The following is a 14,425-nucleotide window of genomic DNA, read 5'->3' on the forward strand; positions in this document are numbered from 1 at the left end:
AAGCTAAATATATGTAGAACTTAAAATGCAAAACAATTTGACCAATACAAATGCCGTTCATACCTAAAAAATTCTATCTTTCCCGGTATAAATCATTCTGGGACACCCTGTACAACAGAAGTACAGACTGAGTGTTTTAACAAGTTCATGGTCAGACAAATAATAACTGTCGAACTCTGACTGCACCTCGTCTATTACATAAGTGAGCTGCCCCTTGCCTAATGATATGTGAACATACTTCACCGCATCTACATGTACTTACGAGATCATGGCTCTGAAAAGAGCTCTTTATGATAGGTGTCCCCTTCTTATTGAGAAAAGAGTCATTCAATCGGACAGTCCACTAAAATGTTGGTGGCTCTGAAAAGAGTCGTTTATAGTAGGGATCCCTTTCCTACTGAATATGATCTGAAACAGTGTTTATGAAATTTGTAGAGAGAACTGAAAACGAAATACTACAAGAAAATAGTTTCACTTTTCCTTTTTATTATTTCTCTCTCTCCTTCCTCTATAACATTTCATGCATTTGTATTACCATAATGGAGAAAAATATTAGTTGCAGCTAATACCATCACCCCAAACAACGCATGCAAAATAAAATAATTACTGTTTTAAACAATAAAATTTACAAGATAAACACCTTTGGTCATTAAACAAATTTTGCAAACCATATGCTTACTTCTTATTATACTTTAAAAATCTGATTGTTCTGCGAGTGTGAGATTCATTCTATGCCTAGGGTGATGGATTCTTAGACTTAAGGGGGCTGTTAGCTAAGAAGGCATTTTTGGCTATTTTGGACTTTTTGGATTTACAATCATCACTGGTGTATACCTATAACAATTCGCAACTCAAAAATCTATTTTTTTTTCGTCGCCGCATCCACCGTTGCCATGGTAACGGCGGCCATATTGGATTTTTATACACTTAGTTATTCAAGTTTTTCAGCAAAATTAAAACAACAATGAGTCTGAAACCACCAATATTTAACTGTTTGAAGCATAATAAAGAGAAGTACAGAGCCCTTTTTCACAAAATTTGCTCCGTTTTTGTTTTTGAGACGTTTTAAGATTGTGTTTATGCGAAAAGTTCAAAATTTGGCCATTTTTGGGAAAAAATTACCATATTTCAAATTTGGAGGGGTTTTGTTAAAAAAAGGGCTCTGTACTTCTCTAGATCTACTTAAAATACATCATTCTGCCAAGTTTCAAGTCATTTGGACTTATAATGGCTGAAAAAAACTTGAATTACTGATAAAATTACCATTTTGAAATAAACGCATTTAAAAATGACTAATAATAACCAGGTGAGAAATTATGAAATATAGTATAAATATACTAGAATATATATTTGTTGAAGCAAAAATAATAATAAAGTATATATAAATAATTATAAAGTAAATAAATGTTAAATTATGATTGTAATTGCCAGGTAAATATTTTTGTTAGTAATTCTGTTACATATCGCACCTTGAAAAACAATAACATACATTAAAATTCAAATGCATGGATAAGAATAGGAAACGAACGAATGTTACCATATTTCTCGACACCTTGTTCACTTCAAATAGCCGAAACTTGGCAATGCAACATCCGATTTTAATGGGGTAAAAAATATTTTAAAGCTAAAACTCTGCTAAATTTAATAAGTAGCAAAACTCAAATTACACATATATGCTCATTTTAGTCATTTTCTTAGCTAACAGCCCCCTTAAGAAGGTCATTATCTTTATACGGGGTGGAGTCTCGGGTGGAGTACTCTTCCCAGCTCCAAATAAGATTAAGAACATTCTAAAGAAACTGCTACTACACATCCTTGCTTAAATGAAAGTTGAGTAGCACATGCACCCTTTTTGCTCTGAAAATCCATGCTATGGGGTATTTCCCTAGTCTTCCCTTCCCTGTAAAATACAATTAATTGGGCATATTCTACTTAACCCAATTCTAGGATGTTTTTGTAGCTGCTTTTTACAGCTGGTCTTCAAAAGACTGCTTTCAGATTTAAAGTCTATAACTGTTTTTGAATTTTTTTGTAGAACATTTTTTGGCCATTCTGTGGCTAATCAAATAAATATATAACAAAGATATAACAAAGAAAATAATCTCTTTATGCATTCAATATGTCACCAATCTTTAAGTACGTTTAATTTTAAAATCTGTGGTGGGGCACTGATCATTGATAATGGGGTATCATGCATGACCATGAAATATCAAAAAACACCCTAAACAAGTACTCTCCAGGTCTGAAAATGCACCCCTAAAATGGTGTAATAAACCTACCCTTAACAAGTGGCATTAATTAATCTTGATTAGAAGCACATAAATTCGTAATTTTCTTGACCTGTAAACCTTTCATAAGTGGGAAAACAAAATTCTTTACCATAAAAACCTTTCACAACAATTGGCTTATTGGGGAAATACAAATTCAGAAGTTCAACTTTTAACCATTATGCCATGGTAAATTTGATTTATTGTGCAAGGTATACATTTTCTTAAAATTAAAAAGACCCTCTTTACATGAGTCTTTGGTCATGCATGACACCCCCTGGTTAGTGACCAGTGATCCCCCAAGTTTAAAATGTCACACATAATTTTGTTTTTGAGTGTACAAAATACACTATTCATAGTAGTCAATTATTTGGCTATTCCAGTTGAAATCCATACACCCCCTATGGAAGACAGGACCTTACTCTTCCACACAGGGAATGTACACTTCCAGTAGCTCTTTGAGTAGACTCCATTAGACCAAAAGGTTAGTCAGTCAGAAAGTTAGTAACATACACTTCTATAGGGTGTGCCTGCGGTTCACCAAAAAGATGACACATGCTTCTAATAGATACGATGAGTGATCACAATAACCCATAGCTCTCAAAGAGAAAAGTTTTCAACTGGTTGGGTCAGAATGTTAATTTGCTGATCCAAGTAAGGAAATCATGCTGATAAAATCAACTTATTGCAGGATTTTTGGTTGTCCATGAAGAAAATAATCTCTCCATGTCGTAAGTAATTGCCCTGAGGTAATTGCTTGAGTTGTTTCACTTGTTCCTCTTGTCAATATGTGGCTGCAACTTCTCAGCAAGTTCATTTGTTGGAAACACACCAAACTCAGTAATGATTCCTCCAGTAATGAGATCTCCTGGGGTGACATCAAATGCTGGATTCCAACAGCCAATACCTGGAATGTAACAAAAGTGGAACATTTATCAAGTCAGATTCTATTGCTATACATTTGACCAAACATGCTCACCTATTGTTAAAACATTTTACAACTCGCAGCTGGGCTGATGTCGCTTTGTTTACATTTTGAATGATAATGATCAGTGGTGCATAGAGAAGAAGGGGGGGGGGGGGTTATGGCCTTTATCGGCATATAGCATAATTGTTTACTTGCCCTCCACTGACTGACCCAAAATAAGCCAAAATCAGGGTCGGCCCTTTAAAAAAACTTTTTTAGTTTGCCAACAACATTTTTCTTAAGAAGAAAATCATTACTGTAAACTTGTTATAACATTTATAACTATCCATTCATTATAACCCTAATCTAACTTTAATGCTAACCCTATACCCCATACTTATTCCTTATCTCCTTGTCTGTCAGCAATTATTATAACAGTAAGAATTGCCCCATTTGTTCAACATGTGGTTGTCATATTTGCAACCCTATCTGATTCATTGCAGCAGGGAAGATGTGAACTGAGATATGATCAAAATTATAGATTACAAAGCAAATATAATGAAAGATAAAAAGACTAGTTTGCGTCTGACGTCACTGTCAATCAAATTCCCTACGATCCTTGATTGGTTAATAGCGCGTAAAAGGAAGGTCGATATATCTGTTGCCGATAGGAGAAAAGGAATAGCAGAACATAGCGAAAAATTACGTACTTTTACAAGGCAAAAAGCAACTTTTCTGGGCATTGTTGACATGGTACCTTCGCGAAAGAAAGTTTCCTACTATAAATACCTAACTTTTGAGATGGTTTGTATGTTTTAAGGTGCAAAATTAACAATAAGGCACCCTGTTTTTACCGCCGTGTTAACGCATATCATCGACACTTGTAAACAAACCGTGCTCAAGTTTGATTGACAGATGACGTCAGACGCAAACTAGTCTTTTTTATCTTTGTCTTCCATTATAGTTCTAACATTAACAAATAATTGGGTAAACAGACACTTTTTCATATCTCATATTCAAGTGATATGGGAATTCAAATTTCAACAAAAGCCAACATATCGTAAATTGCATCCTTTGGCCCGAGTGCCCCTTAGTGAATCTGATCATGTGACATACTTCAATTTTTTTGAACAGAAAGCATCCTTACCGTCAGCTGCTATTTGTTTTCCTCCAATACTGGTCATTTCCGAATGAGGGCGCTCTTCAATCTCGATACCATCACCATTAGGCAGCGACAAGTCACATGATGTACTGGGAGCGGCGATATAAAATGGTATCCCGTGGGCCTTTGCAGCCAATGCTACCTGGTATGTCCCAATCTTGTTGGCTGTGTCGCCATTGGCAACTATCCTATCACCTCCGACCACAACAGCTGGAATGAAAACAAGGGCAAAACTATTGGGAGTTGTGCATGTAGACAAGTGGTCACAAGCCCTTGTCTGTAGAGTATCATAGTGGGCTTCCCTTTCCCCAATAATATACAAGTAAATAGCCTCATATGAACATAAGAAATGTTCGCTTTGAAAAGAGTTATTACTAGAGTTCTCATAACAAATCCAGGTACTCACAATTAGTAGTGACGTTTCGCAAACCTTACTGGCTGGTTGCTTCTTCTTGACTGAGCTGTATCCAATACTAGCACTTGCTGTCTTAACTGTAGTGTTGCTAGTTGATTTTTCTTGGATAAGCTGATTGTATGCATGACTGAGAAAATAAATGAATAAATGAAATTCCTTGTCGCAACTGCACCCACACTTATGTTGGGGAAATAGGAAGACAGTTTGGAACAAGAATGAAAGAACATCCGAAAGAATCAGATAAAATCAGCCAAAGGACGTGTACCAGAGCCGCTCGGTTATCATCGGTTTCAGAACAACACAAGTCTGCCATTTCAGATCACGTTGCAGAGCACAACCACATCATAGACTGGGAGGGAGCCAAAATTCTTCATCGAGAAAGTGATAAGTTCCCAAGATGGATAAGAGAGTCAATCTGGATCAGGAGGCGCAACGAGCAAGCTATGAACAATGAGGGGGGCGCAGCTTATTTTCTCAGTCATGCATACAATCAGCTTATCCAAGAAAAATCAACTAGCAACACTACAGCTAAGACAGCAAGTGCTAGTTCTGGATACAGCTCAGTCAAGAAGAAGCAACCAGCCAGTAAGGTTGCGAAACGTCACTACTAATTGTGAGTACCTGGATTTTTTATGAGAACTCTAGTAATAATTTATATAGACAATCCTGATGAATCTCTTCAATGTCTGAAAAGAGTTGTTTTGGGAGGTGCCTCTTTCCTACTTAAGATGTGGTGGCTCTGAAAAGAGCCATTCAAACAGACTGCCCTTGAAAGGTTAGTGGTTAGTAATGCTAGCTTTAATTGACACACCCTATATAACTATATTATAAATTCCACTGTATATTGTTCATAAGTAGCACAGATTTTCTTCTATATTTGACCAGGTATATTCCTCAAATTAAGAAAAGTGGATATATGAGGTGTTTTCATCCGAACTCTTCACCCAATTATGGTCTACATGCATGCTAAAATGATTCTGGTGCATTTCAAGAGCAGTGAATCCTATGAAATCTTGTCATGTTTGGAATAGAGGTAGTCAATGTGACGTCAACGCCGACATCTTGTGGGTACGGAGTGCCTTGTTGCTAAGATCACCGCGTTGATGCTTGACTGAAGAGGGGGTCACGCGCTGCGACTTCCGCATAATCGGGGAAGTAATGGCTAACGTAAGACATGCAGAATGGCAGTACCCACAAGATGGCGGATCCCGCAGAAAAGGCTGACAGCCTCTATAATTCTGGAATACCCTGTGAACTATAATCCTGACCCTACCTTTAATCTAACACACAGGATGCACAGCCAGGGTAAACTAGACTTATGCCTAGTGTTTTATTCATCAATAAGTTAACATTCCAAATACAATACAGTTCCCTGAATACAGTGAAGCATAAAATATTAGCATACATGAAAATTTTGCAACTAGCACTTGTGAAATTTTCATGCATCAAAATGTTTCCTTGGTCTCATCATGGAAGTAATACACATGGAAGCTGGTCAAATACTACATCAAAGTGAGTATCATACTTGCTGCGATACTGAACAAAAGCAGTACAGGTGAAAGTGGAACAATTGAGTCAACGCATGGTCAACGTGTACCATGTCTAAAATCAAAGTTCCCGCTTAAAAATCAATAGCAGTACGAGGTCGTGTACTAAGTCCTGACAATGGGCTATGTTATAATACCGCAATGCATGACTAGTTTTATGAACACAAACAGATTTTATAAAATCCCTACGTAATGGTCTGAATGCTATCAGTTTAATTTATACAATTTTATTAAAAGTATGTAATTATGTGAAAACCTACCGATTAAATGTATATATATGCTAGACCCTCAGATAGAAGTTTTAAAACAGAAAATGAAATGAAATACAATTTATTATACGCAGAATGTAAAAATAATACCCGACCCTGGAACATTCTGGTCAACAGCAATTTCGGGCAGCCCCGGCACACAAATAGATGCGGATTCATTTTATAATGTAACGCATGTGCCAAGTCATATATCAATTATTACCGCTAATTAGCGGTTTAGACGTAAATGCATGATTTCCAATATTTTGAAGTTTAAGAAAATCTGTAAGTATAGGGTAGAAATCTATATTTTGATTGGATTTCTGTAATTATGGATTACAAATCTAACATCCCTGTCACTTTTTTTCTTTTAAATAACAACATACTTGAAACATAATCAAGAAAAACACAATTTTTGCTCATAATAATAAACCTGTAAATAAACGAACTGGCAATAAAGGCGGCAAGTCTGATCCACATCAAAGACACGCCGACTACATTGTTATCACAATAGCTTTATACGTACCCTCTATAGAATGTTACGTAAATAATTCAATAGGTGTTGGATCGACCAGCTTCCATGTGTATTACTTCCATGGTCTCATGCATGAAAATTGTGCAATTGGCAAGTACTTGTGAAATTTTCAAAATGTTTCCAGACACTCACCGGAAATTTCTTTTTTCTTCATAGCAAAGGACACCATGCTATCCGTGATTAGAGTTGATGGTATCTTCTCATGGACTAGCTCATACGCCGTAAGTCGTGCTCCCTGATTGTATGGTCTTGTTTCTGTGCAGAAGGCATGACTTAGCTGGCCTTTCTCATACATTGCACGGATCACACCTTGAAATGAAGAATGATAGAATAAAAAGGTTTGGTAAGATTAAATCCATTCTTTATGTGAGTTAAAGCAGTGACCCATTGACACGATAAAACTATAACAAGGATTGATATGATTTGGGTTTGACAACCCGAGATATAACAAGAAAACCTCTTGTGAAGCTTATTTCCACTGATCAGTGTCCATTTAACACCCTACTCTTCTCGAAACAGTGAGTTACATATACAGGTATGGCTCTTCTTTACACGGGACAGACGTCTTACCACCCCCTCCAAAGGACAGAATTATCTCATGGTTCATTTACCGAACACTACATGTAAATGCACTAAGGGGAGAGTGGAAGATGTTGCCAATCAAATCCAGACTTTTTTTGCAAGTCAATATCCCAGCAAGATTTTCACTGCCGGGAATCGAAACACCAGACGTCCTCAAGCACCAGATGTGAGAACTCAAACCACTGAACCACCTTTGGACTATCACAGAGCTCTCTAAATGCCAGTTTACAATTCTTACCTAATGCTGTACCATAGCCTGCAGTAGCCAGTGACCCCGTGTTACAGTGAGTCATCAATATATGTTTTCCATCACTCGTAGGTTTACAATTCTTACCTAAAGCTGTACCATAGCCTGCAGTAGCCAGTGACCCCGTGTTACAGTGAGTCATCAATATATGTTTTCCATCACTGTGGGTTTACAATTCTTACCTAAAGCTGTACCATAGCCTGTAGTAGCCAGTGACCCTGTGTTACAGTGAGTCATCAATATATGTTTTCCATCACTTTCGTGGGTTTACAATTCTTACCTAAAGCTGTACCATAGCCTGCAGTAGCCAGTGACCCTGTGTTACAGTGAGTCATCAATATATGTTTTCCATCACTCGTAGGTTTACAATTCTTACCTAATGCTGTACCATAGCCTGCAGTAGCCAGTGACCCCGTATTACAGTGAGTCATCAATATATGTTTTCCATCACTCGTAGGTTTACAATTCTTACCTAATGCTGTACCATAGCCTGCAGTAGCCAGTGACCCTGTGTTACAGTGAGTCATCAATATGTTTTCCATCACTGTGGTTTACAATTCTTACCTAATGCTGTACCATAGCCTGCAGTAGCCAGTGACCCTGTGTTACAGTGAGTCATCAATATATGTTTTCCATCACTCGTAGGTTAACAATTTTTACCTAATGCTGTACCATAGCCTGCAGTAGCCAGTGACCCTGTGTTACAGTGAGTCATCAATATATGTCTTCCATCACTGTAGGTTTACAATTCTTACCTAATGCTGTACCATAGCCTGCAGTAGCCAGTGACCCTGTGTTACAGTGAGTCATCAATATATGTTTCCCCACTCGTAGCGATATAGCTTTTACCTAATGCTGTACCATAGCCTGCAGTAGCCAGTGACCCCGTATTACAGTGAGTCATCAATATATGTTTTCCATCACTCGCTGTTTTACAATTCTTACCTAATGCTGTACCATAGCCTGCAGTAGCCAGTGACCCGTATTACAGTGAGTCATCAATATATGTTTTCCATCACTGTGGGTTTACAATTCTTACCTAATGCTGTACCATAGCCTGCAGTAGCCAGTGACCCTGTGTTACAGTGAGTCATCAATATGTTTTCCATCACTCGTGGGTTTACAATTCTTACCTAATGCTGTACCATAGCCTGCAGTAGCCAGTGACCCTGTGTTACAGTGAGTCATCAATATATGTTTTCCATCACTGTAGGTTAACAATTTTTACCTAATGCTGTACCATAGCCTGCAGTAGCCAGTGACCCTGTGTTACAGTGAGTCATCAATATATGTCTTCCATCACTGTGGGTTTACAATTCTTACCTAATGCTGTACCATAGCCTGCAGTAGCCAGTGACCCTGTGTTACAGTGAGTCATCAATATATGTTTTCCATCACTCGTAGGTTTACAATTCTTACCTAATGCTGTACCATAGCCTGCAGTAGCCAGTGACCCCGTATTACAGTGAGTCATCAATATATGTTTTCCATCCCTCGTAGGTTTACAATTCTTACCTAATGCTGTACCATAGCCTGCAGTAGCCAGTGACCCTGTGTTACAGTGAGTCATCAATATATGTCTTCCATCACTCGTAGGTTTACAATTCTTACCTAATGCTGTACCATAGCCTGCAGTAGCCAGTGACCCTGTGTTACAGTGAGTCATCAATATATGTTTTCCATCACTCGTAGGTTTACAATTCTTAAGGATATGTTCAGCACCAAATGCACCCATGTCCTTGTTGCCTTTGACGTCTTCATCTTGGATAATTTCTGCTTCTTTGATTATCCTGAATAATATTCAATACAAAGTGAACATATAGAATTTAGAACAAATGTGAAATTTTATGATGGCCACAGTATTACGTCTCATCCGAGATGCATCATCATGCCGAATGAGCTGGCCCTGAACTATTGATCCATGGGCTGTGACACAGTTGGAGTGATGCCATGGGAGAGTCGCTGAGGAACTTTTTTGATGGCTGCAAGTTCTTCTTTGCTGCTAAACATCTTGGTAAACATCCTGTGATGTAACAAAAAAAGTTCCTTGTCAACAGTTCAGCGCCAGCCTTTCCACCACATGATGCATCTAGGATGAGACATGATACTGTATCCAGCATAAATAGTAAGTCCAGATGAACAGTTTAAAATATTTAATTACTTTGTCATGGTAACATTTGAATAACCCACCTTTCTTTGATACTCTCCACAGTGCTACCAGAGTCCTCCAACTGATGTTTTAACAGGGCATTAATCCTTATGGCACAATCAGCCATATTCACCCCAGTTGGTCTTGCCGTCTTCAGATACTCCAGACTGTCAGTGATAAACTCTGCAAGTTCTTCTTTGCTGCTAAACGTTCTGTGATGTAACTCTACAGCGAGGGCAAGACTTCCTAGAACACCAATGGCAGGTGCACCACGAATCTGAAGGGGAAAATAATTTTGAATGAGTTAAAACTGACAAATCAGGAAATTTATAGCTGAATACCTGTTCCACCAAACTGAGTGGAAAGTTGCAAATCTTTATGTTTTAGTTATGGCCAGATCTCTGGATCATAAACTTCCAAAATAATTTGACTGGGTTGCGCCCTCTTTAATGTTCAAAAGTCAAAAGCTTAGAGAAGAATTCTTTAGTTTTTTTATTGTTTTTAGCATGTTCAATCAACCATATTTCCATTTCTTCCCTGTCGACTTTCTACTCATTTTGTGATAACAGGTCTCATATTCTAAGCTGGTCCTGTCAGGATCCAAGCGTGTGTCCGCTCAGACCTACAATGTACTAGTAATGTACTAGTTAAACTAACTAGTGAAACAAACAAACTACAAAATGAGTTGTTTACTGCACAGAGTCAATTTCCATTTTACATTTCTTTAAATTAATATGCAACAATATGCTGAAATGGAATACTGTCCCAGAGAGGAAGGGGGCATGTTGAGGACAGATGGATGAATGGAGGCACAAATGGTCAATTTTCATCAGGAGGCAGTTGCCCCATCAGGACCTCCCACTACTGCTGAATAATGACAACTTCTTATAAACATGACTCAAAATAAATTCTTTCAACCTACAACTTAACTTGGTTGATAGCATTGCATTCAGTCAGCCATGTTCTTATCACTGACTGTTGTATGTTGGGGTATGTTATTGGTGGCAAACATTTTCCATGAAGAGAAGCCAAATTGATTCTCTCATAGAATTTTAATCTTTTTCCATCCTGGTCGACAGTGGCAGCACCACATTTTTTTCCTGGGGGGTGGGGAGAGAACAGGGCTTGAAAAAATGTTAATTTCCGGGGAAGAAAGCTAAATTTCCCACACTTTATAGCATGTTTGTATATATGCAAAAAAGATACAATTTCCTCCAAATACCAGAATTTCCCTCCTAACACCAACATTTCCTGGGAATAGGCTTCCCAAATTCCCCACTTTTTCGAGCCTTGGGAGAGAATTTTCCCCATACCCCACCCACCACAGGACCCCACCCCCCTGGCATCTGATCAAGAATCAAGTGTGTTACCTTCATCTCTCTGATAACTCTCCATCCATCCTGGACATTCTTAACAGCTTCATATTGTGATGCTATTGGTAGCTGTAACTGATCCAGTATACTCAGCTCACCACGCTTGTAACGGATGGCTTCCAAAGACATGCTGATACGACTTACTTGACCACCTAATATACACACATAAAAAATTTACAAAATAATCAAAGTTACTATTTTAATGATATGTCACTCAGTAGTTCGAATAATCAGTCCCAGAACAAAATATTAATTTCTGACATGAGTGTTCTGGGTCCGAACTGTTTCCGTTTGAAATCTTGATGGCAAATTGGACAAAAGAAGCACACCCTTACCAAACATTCTGGTTAATTTAGCCTGAATCTAAACAGAAATTATTCTAAGACCAATAAATTAACCAGAATATCAATTTCTGGTTAACAAATTAACCAGAATATCAATTCTGGTTATTTAATAAACAGAAATCATAACCTGAATCCAATTTCAGGCTAAAATCTTAACTTGAAAAGTTTTCTGGCTAAGATATTTAGCCAGATTTTGTATTCTGGTTAAAACATTAACCAGAATCAAAAATATGTCTATATATTAGCCAGATTTGGTATTCTGGCTATATTTTCAGGTTAATTATGGTCACATGATATTAGGTCAGAGGTCACCAACTGTAAGGAAGCAGACTACTGATAAGGCTCAGAAACTGCCACAACTTTTTGAAAAATTAACAGTTTAAAGGGTATTTTAGGGTCTTTTAACATTGTGTAGTTGATGTGGAACATACCAGCTATGTCTGTGGAAGGAAGATCAGCTGTTCGTAAGTTTCAAAGCCTGAATTTTTTCATTCTTTTTCCCCAGGAAACATTGCCTAGAAACCGGTTGTTGAATTCAGCAGACATGCATGCATTATGCATGTATCATTTAATTATGTGGGTATACTGCAGGTTGATGCTGGCTGACCCAGGTGAAATGTGTTACTGATGTTGTTGGGGTGCTAATTATGCTGATGTCTTGGGGAGGTTGTACTTTGAAGCAGGGAGGGTTATTTAGCGAGTTCAAATATGGTGAGTTGTCATTGGGAGAGTTCAAATAAGGTTGTCACATCATAGTGGTATGTTTGTATTGGTTTTAAAGTTGGGATGATTTGGTGGGCAATGTTGATATATTGGGGATATTTCTACTTTGAAGTGGGGGGAGGGTCATTGGAGAGTTTAAATGTGGTGAGTTTTCACCTTCACCAAATTTGAAGTGTTGTATTTGGTAAACTTGGGGTGTGGTGTGTTCTGTTGATGCATAAATTGGGGAGTGTTTGTACTTTGAAGTGGGAGGAGGGTCATTTGGAGAATTCAATGCACCAGGATGAGCAATTTATCACCTACACCGAATTGAAAGAGGTATATCCGGGAGTTAGGCCAAGTAAAAAATAAAACATGTTTCACGTCCGGGTTTTCAAAAAAAGGAGGAAGAGGGGCTTTTTATTTTCTATTTTTATCGCCAAATTGGTGTAAATACCCATACTTGGAGCTGTTTTAGCGTGTACAATAATGCCTGGAAAAAGGAGGCGGCACTTTTTTATTTGTTGTTCTGAGAGTTACACCCCTCTAATGATCACAAAACCTTCCTAAAATGTTTGTTGTATCTTATCAAGGCTATAGAAAGCATCCCAACTTCCTAGACATGTTTTTTGAAAATTTATAACTGAATTTCAAAAATAAAAAAATATTTGAGGAAACCTCAAAAAAGGAAGCGAGAGGGGACGTGAAACATGTTTATTTTTTTATTTGGCCTTATATTTTGTAAAAGTTGCAATGTGGTATGTCATGTTGATGTCTTGGGGATGTTTGTACTTTAATGTGGGGGAAGGGTCATTTGGAGAGTTCAAATATGGTGAGTTGTCACCTTCTGCATATTGGGAGAGTTGTGTAGTACCGTTAGGATGTGCTTTGTAAACATAAACTCTTCCAATATGCTAAAGGTAGCTCTGAACATTTGAACTCTCTAAATTACCCTCCTCACTTCAAAATAGAAACTTCCCATTACATTGACATAGCACACCACATCCCAACTATACAAACAAAACTTTTCCAATATGCTCAAGGTGACAAATTGCCACTTTGGAACTCTCCAAATGACGACTCACCATAGTTGAACTCTGCAATTGACAACTCGCCATATCAGAACTCTCCAAATGACAACTCACCATATTTGAACTCTCCAAATAACCCTTCCCCACTTCATAACACCCCAAGAACATCAGTAACACTTTTCACCTGGGTTAAAGACTGAAAACAAAACTGACAAGGTTGTGACCAACATTTGAGAAAGGAGAGCATTAATTTGTAAAGAGGGTCAAGTGCACAGTATGAATATCAAACTTCTTTCAGGTTTGGAGTTCAAATAAACTGATGTTATCCAGCAAGTTCTGATAACACAATCCTATAAAAGGTGTATTCCAGTGGCGAAGCATGGGTCATCCGATTGGGGGGGCACCAACCATGATTGGGGGCCCCAGGTGTGCTGGGGGGGGGCACAAGCTGTTTTTTGGCAATTTTCCTATCGGATTTTCTAAATTTTGCAATCGATTGGGGGCACATGCCCCCCATGCCCGGCGCCCCTATGATGCTATGCCACTGGTGCATTCTGATCATGGCAATTGTGGGAATTTCAATCTACACATGTATGAGGCTGAAGTTGAGAAGAGTGAAGTCTGGTTAATATTTCTGGCTAATATTCTGTTTAATAATTCTAGCTAAAATTCTGGCTAATTTGTTCTGGCTAAAATTTCAGGCCTTATAAAATTTCTGCCTAATCTCATTTAAATATTTCGGCCCTTTTTCAGGTTAGAATCAGGCCTGATTTAATTTCTGGTTAATATTTCTGGCTAATAATTCTGTTTAATAATTCTAGCTAAAATTCTGGCTAATTTTTTTCTGTATAAATCTTTCTGGCTAAAATTTCAGCCCTAACATTTCTGGCTAATCTCATTTGTTCTAGCTAAAATT

General features: G+C 37.9%; 1 protein-coding gene across 1 annotated transcript; it reads right to left on the reverse strand.

The window, feature by feature from the left end:
- Window positions 1–1,910: 1,910 nt before the first annotated feature.
- On the reverse strand, window positions 1,911–11,581 carry LOC140148000 (methylthioribose-1-phosphate isomerase-like). The gene is made up of 6 exons (XM_072169822.1): window positions 11,430–11,581; window positions 10,101–10,336; window positions 9,522–9,700; window positions 7,214–7,390; window positions 4,322–4,546; window positions 1,911–3,174 (listed from the first exon to the last, which is right to left on the reverse strand). The coding sequence occupies exons 1-6, from the start codon at window positions 11,559–11,561 to the stop codon at window positions 3,035–3,037; spliced, it is 1,089 nt and encodes a 362-aa protein (XP_072025923.1). The 5' UTR covers window positions 11,562–11,581; the 3' UTR covers window positions 1,911–3,034.
- Between the last annotated feature and the right edge of the window lie 2,844 nt (window positions 11,582–14,425).

This window comes from Amphiura filiformis, chromosome 3, assembly GCF_039555335.1.
Source record: "Amphiura filiformis chromosome 3, Afil_fr2py, whole genome shotgun sequence".
Taxonomy (NCBI): Eukaryota; Metazoa; Echinodermata; class Ophiuroidea; order Amphilepidida; family Amphiuridae; genus Amphiura; species Amphiura filiformis.